We start from the raw sequence: 6,000 nt of genomic DNA on the forward strand, positions 1-6,000 counted from the left end.
GAAAACACTTTGATAGGAAACAATGGCTAACTTACAGTCATTCGGATGTAATTCTCTAAGGATAAGCAAATGATTTGATAGCCATTACAAAGTGGCAGGACTTGTAAAATTGGACTTAAGTTTCCACAGCAATGGTCTTAAAGAATAGGTAGGATTAGTTAATACACAGCAGCAGCCAGCTGTTCTTCATCTCTAGTAAGGGTAGGAAAGAAGAAAATTAGCTTCAACTATAATAGAAGAGATTTATAAGACTTGTAATAGAAAATTCGTCATCAATGGAGACTAATTTAAAAATTGCAGCAGATAACCAACCAATAGAAGTGGAGGAATGATGTCTTCCATTGGCTTTAAAGTAGCACACCTCATCTGCTCAAGGCTCTTAAAGTTGACAGAGTATTAGATCTCTCTAATAGTTTCTAACTTTTTGGGCATTGTAGACCGCAGTGAAACTCTGATGGAGCCCCTCTGCAGAAAAATGCACACACAAATAAAATTGCCTGCAATTTCAGGGAACTTAGGGACTCCCTGAAGTCTATGCATTAGACCCAAATTTAAAACACTCTGGGGGCCGGCCCCGTGGCTTAGCGGTTAAGCGCGCGTGCTCCGCTACTGGTGGCCCGGGTTCGGATCCCGGGCGCGCCCCGACGCACCGCTTCTCCGGCCATGCTGAGGCCACGTCCCACATACAGCAACTACAAGGATGTGCAGCTATGACACACAACTATCTACTGGGGCTTTGGGGGAAATAAATAAATAAATAAATAAAATTATAAAAAAAAAAAAACACTCTGGATTAGATGATCTCCGTAAGTCTTTCCTAGCTTCATAAGTGACAAGCTCCATGGCTCAATTCTCCCAAACATATCAATGGAATCTGAAGATCAAATGTCAAACTTTGGATTTTCTTCCTCTGGATTTATAATACTTGGCAGGCACAATGTTGAAGTAAAAAAAAAAAAAGATAATGGAATAGAAAGAATTCTACTTTTAAGTTCAGTTCTTTGTCCTAGAGAAGCCAAGTGTTTAATTTTAAAAATCACTAGCTGGCTCTGTCATCGTCACAAAAAGGCAGTGCAGGACTAGGCCTCCGCCAGCAGTCACTCTTCCCAGTCCCCACACCCAGCTCCTGATGCACAGACTGAGATGCCACGTAGACTACCCAGCATTCTTCCAAGTTCAAACATCTTCTAACTGTGTTGCTATGAATGTCTGGCTGGGTTTGGAAAATATTATCTATTTATACTTCTCTCATCAATTTTATGCTCAAGTTGCATTGACTACAAGTTGGAAAATGACCACCCAGAATTACAAATCAGGAAATAATTTGGCCCTCTCCCTAAAATAAAAAGCTTCATCCTCTTAGGAAGTAAGAATGGAGTCTAGTATGTGTCTCTGTGTATATTAAACTCATGATAATAAGTTAGTTACCCCATCCGTGTTAAGCATGGTTCTATGTGGTTTTCCTTTTCCCTCCTGCAAATAGCCTCTAGTTTACCTGCCAGTCCTATGGCACTCCCTTTAATCCCAAATTGGAAATGTACTTGTCTCTTTGTACCTGGAATCAAGAACTCTGGAATTAAAGAGTGCCTTAATATGGAAGGGAAGTGATCGTGATCTCTGGGAAAGAGCCAGAGGTGTCAGGTGTCTCTAATTGTTGTCAGTCTTCACTGTACTTTATGCTCCTAAGGCAAACCCTTAAATTCGTGGTTGGGAATGTCTTAATGAAATTAGAAATATTACTGATGAAGAGGAGCCAAGCAGTGTTGGCCAAAGTCTCCTGACCATTCACGTGATATGTTAGTCCTTTTGACAATTATTCCTTCCCACTGTAGAAGGGGAAAGGGAGGGCTAAGTGCTCTTCGCTCTACTCGCACTAAAATCTCCTTCTGTTCCACTTGCGCTGGTCATGGTGATATACTGCATGGAAAGCATACAAGACACATGATGTCTGTGGACAGATACTCTGTGGTATTAACTCTGACAGTGGCTCCAGCCCTTATTGAGCCAATGAAGGTTGTTTGAGAACTAGAATTGAGGAGAGGACAGGCCATCCCAGCACCCAGCCCCGCGGTAGCTCTGCTTAGTGACAGATGGAGCCCCTCTGCATCCTTGAAAGCGTATTGACAGTTCACACCCTTAAAGCTCATTTATGTCTTTCTGGGATTGAAGCTTATGGCAGAATTGCACGTTCTGTTGAATATTTATTCCTTGTGTGTATTCCTCCCTGCAGAGAACGTGATCAATGGTCAGGATTATGAAGTGATGATGCAGATTGACTGTCAGGTGATGGACACCAGGATCCTCCACATCAAAAGCTCGTCGGTTCCTCCTTACCTCCGAGACCAGCAGAGGAATCAAACCAACACCTTCTTTGGTTCCCCTCCAGCAGCCACGGAGGCAGCCCACGTCGTCAGCACCATCCCTGAGTCATTACAATAGTACCCTGGGGCTACGTTGGAAAACTAAGAGTGGGACCCTGCCAAATTGAAGAGTGGGTGAGAGAAATGCTTCCTTGCGCCTTCTTGGTGGCGAGCAGAGAACTGCCTCACAACAGAGTTCAAGGGATAGAGAGAGAAAAAAAGAAGCTGCTCTACTTTTCATCATCTGCCCATCTACTTGGAAAGCACTGGAATTCAGATGCAAGGGGAACAGCATTTCTCCAGTGACAAACGTAGCCCTGCACCCTCCAGTGTTGCCTGGTGTGGATTTTTTTCTGTACTTTTCTAAATTGCTTTTGCTTCTGTATTTGCTTTGTGTTTAAATAGTCATCTTCTTTCAAATAAGATCCACTTCTCCTCTCTGCCATTTCACTCATTGATACAGTAAAGAGATTTTTATTTTTATTTACAGCTAATATCACACAGATGTTTCTTGTGATTAGATTTTTCATTAATTTAATGTGAACCCATTGTGGATATTGTGCTTATTGGATAACAAATTTCAAAACCAGAACAGCCAAAAACATCTCCCAAAGAGTCAAAACAATGTGGAGCTTTAGGTAAAGGGAAAATTCCCACTTGGTAAAGTTTATCTTTACTTGGGATTTGCAGGTCACACCTGACACTGCACATGAATAACTGTGTTGGGGGTCAAAGGGTGGGTAGCAAATTTGAGAGAATGAAATGGAAGAGAAGAAGGGTCAGTAATGGGGCTTTGAAAGAGGAGATAGCTCCATTAATACATATGTTTAAAACACTGACAGTTTGATGCAATTGCAGTTTAGGATTAAAGCCACAGCTACCATTTATTTTGAGGACTCGAGGCCACTGAATATTGGCATACATACTTATGTCTTCTCTTTACTAATCTGGTGCAGATCTTCAAGGACCATAGGACAGATCTTTCATTTTCATTGTGAATCCCCACCCACTACAGACCTTCTATTAATGTGATGATACCAAATTCAGCTAAGGAACACGGAGGTGACTTTAGACTAAGCAAACAAGAGCGTTTTCTCTTGAGAATTGACAAGAATTTATTCCTTAAGACTCTGCAGACAGACAGGCAAGCTTGGATTCCTGCTGGGGGAATGCATCCCATAATATGGCAATAATTTTCAGTTTCTCCAGTGAAAAAACAGTGAAGGGATTAACTCTTTTGTCCTTCCATGGTAAAACAAAAAAAAACACTACTGTGTTCACTTACATTTTACTGTACTTGGACTGCTTTCTTCTCCTCTCTGATTTCCACAGTTTCTAAAGTGCCGCCGCCTCCTCCTCTTCCTGTGAAACTTTTCAGTTTCTCAATAGAACTCATTCTGCAAACATTGCATCCTACCCTAACTGACTTACCTTTGTCAGATTTCTTCCCCTCCGTTTCACACTTTATCAATCTCTTCCTCCTTGCAAGAAAAGGAAAGAGAAATTATATCAACTCCTGAAGGATTACATGTAGCTGGTTAGTTTTCTGCCTGTGAAATTAGGCATGGCTTCCAAATAATTTTGAAGAATCACTAATACTTCTAACTCTCTGGATAGTGATGCCTCCCTGCCCAAGCTAGTTAGGTGCTGTCTGAGGAAGTCAGTTCAACTTTTATGAGGGAAAAAGGGGGCTCTGTTGCTCTATTGCCTGGGAATCTGGAGTTTGTAAGGCGTTAATTAGCCTTCCTCTGTTCCCCGTGTACAAACCGTTGAGTCAGTGCAGCACGCCCCTCTGATTGGGCTATCCTGGGTGATGTTCACACAAGAACCATTTTCCCTGGGGACCATCTTACTTCTAATGGGCCCAAGGAATAGAAGGCAAATGCATAGAAGACCTTTGGATTACAGGGCAGTCTTCTCGTGGAGTATCTTCTCCTGGCCTTGCCCCTCCCCATCCTGTGTGAATTAGCCGAACAAGAAGCTGTGACTGGGGCTAGTAGGCAGCGGCAACATGGTCATTCCTAAGCTGCTAATCTTCTACTGGAGCTGTCGTAGCTATCACAGTAGATGCAAACACAGTATCCGTGGAGTGATTATAGATGGTGCTTCCTTCCTCTCCTTTGCACTGAATCACACAAGTACCATCCATCACATGGACTTCTTTTTAGCACCTCGATTTTACTTTATCCCTCTATTCCCAGCTTTTCCTGTGCTCATTTTTACCAACTCATCAGACTGAAGACTTCGGGTATGTTATGTTAGCCCACCGTCATGCCTCTCGTACGGGTGAAAACGTGGGTGACAGTTAGGAAGGAGTTGTGACGGAAGAGCAGGCAGCCCTGGTTGTGGAGTTCAGAGAGCCTGTGAAGTGACCGTCAGAAGCCATCTGGGCCTTGCCTTCTCCGTTCACTCGCTGCCCCTTCAGCTCCTTGTCATTACTTGTTCTGGAGTTGATCTTTTTGAGATGAGGGAATAGGATTCTCTTCAGGGTAAAGTTTCAGGAGATGAGTGAAAGGCAACTAACAAGTACGAAAAAGTATTCTACTTTTTAAATTGCTATCAAAGCTATTATTAATCCCTGAGCACAATAGTAGTTTTTATTTTAATGTCTGTCTGCTAGCACAAGGCCCTTTAGGAAATGGAAAGTTGCTATGCCGGCTTAATAAATTAAACTAGTGTTTTGGCTTAATTTTTTTGGTGAGATTGCCTTTTGAGGATTGCAGCCAGGAATTACGGGGGATGTGTGTGTGTGTGTGTGTGTGTGTGTGTGTGTGTGTGTGTGTGTATTAATTTATTAAGTTTTTAAGTGAGATTTCGTAAGCTTGTGAGAAAATTAGATAAGCTCATGGAGGAGGCCAGTCCACTGTTATTAGATGACTTTGGGCCGCCATTACGGCTGTCTTGGGAAGTGATGGTGGAGACTGCTGGGAACGGTTTTTCCCACGTGGTTGAATTCCCAAGTTTTTAGGCTTAATGGAAGTGGATGTTTGCTGGTGCTAACTACTGAGTCAGACATCAGGAGCTTCTTCCCCTCGGGGTTAACTCACCCAGCAGAACAGGGGCACAGCCCCATTAGAATGTAGTGTAAACGGCCTCCTTCCAAAGTTAGGATTTGTGAAAGGATTGGTCTTGAGACAAATATATTGCTTGCCATGCTTGTAATTTAGAAACTTTAGATTATCAGGTATTTGTGTGTTCACAAGTAAAAAATCCCCCATGATTATAAAAGCTCAGAGCATCTTCTAATGTTTTTGTAAACAACTATAAGCTCCAGCACAATGCTGGCATTTCTTTTCCTTTTTTTTTTTAATTGCAAGAAGTAGACACGGAGGCATTTGAAAGCAGCATTGTTATATGAGTCATCCTTGAGTGTTCTGAATAAACATTACTTAGAAACAGACAAGGAACTTGGGATTCAAACTGATTTTTCTATCATTTTTAAAGAGACACTGTCCTGATTAAACCTTCGTAGCTTTAATCTTCCTCTTGGGCACAAACCCCTGGTAGTCAAGGCAGTGACGTTCCAATAAGACGCTGCTGCTGTGGCATTTGGAGTGATTAAAACTGGAGAAGTCTCAAGCTCTTTGCGATTTCTGTACTGTTTTCTGATTCTTGCCATTTTACTAAACTTAGGTTGTGA

At 42.2% G+C, this 6,000-nt stretch overlaps 1 protein-coding gene across 1 annotated transcript in view; it reads left to right on the forward strand.

The window, feature by feature from the left end:
• ATF6 (activating transcription factor 6) overlaps window positions 1-5,049 on the forward strand; it is a gene marked incomplete at its 5' end in the record, with an annotated part of 211,042 nt that extends 205,993 nt beyond the window's left edge. The window contains one exon of the mRNA XM_058536922.1: window positions 2,231-5,049. Within this exon, the coding sequence (XP_058392905.1) occupies window positions 2,231-2,439 (209 nt within the window). The remainder of the gene's footprint in view (window positions 1-2,230) is intronic.
• Window positions 5,050-6,000: the final 951 nt, after the last annotated feature.

The sequence above is a fragment of the Diceros bicornis genome, chromosome 4 (genome assembly GCF_020826845.1).
Source record: "Diceros bicornis minor isolate mBicDic1 chromosome 4, mDicBic1.mat.cur, whole genome shotgun sequence".
NCBI classification, from domain to species: Eukaryota; Metazoa; Chordata; class Mammalia; order Perissodactyla; family Rhinocerotidae; genus Diceros; species Diceros bicornis.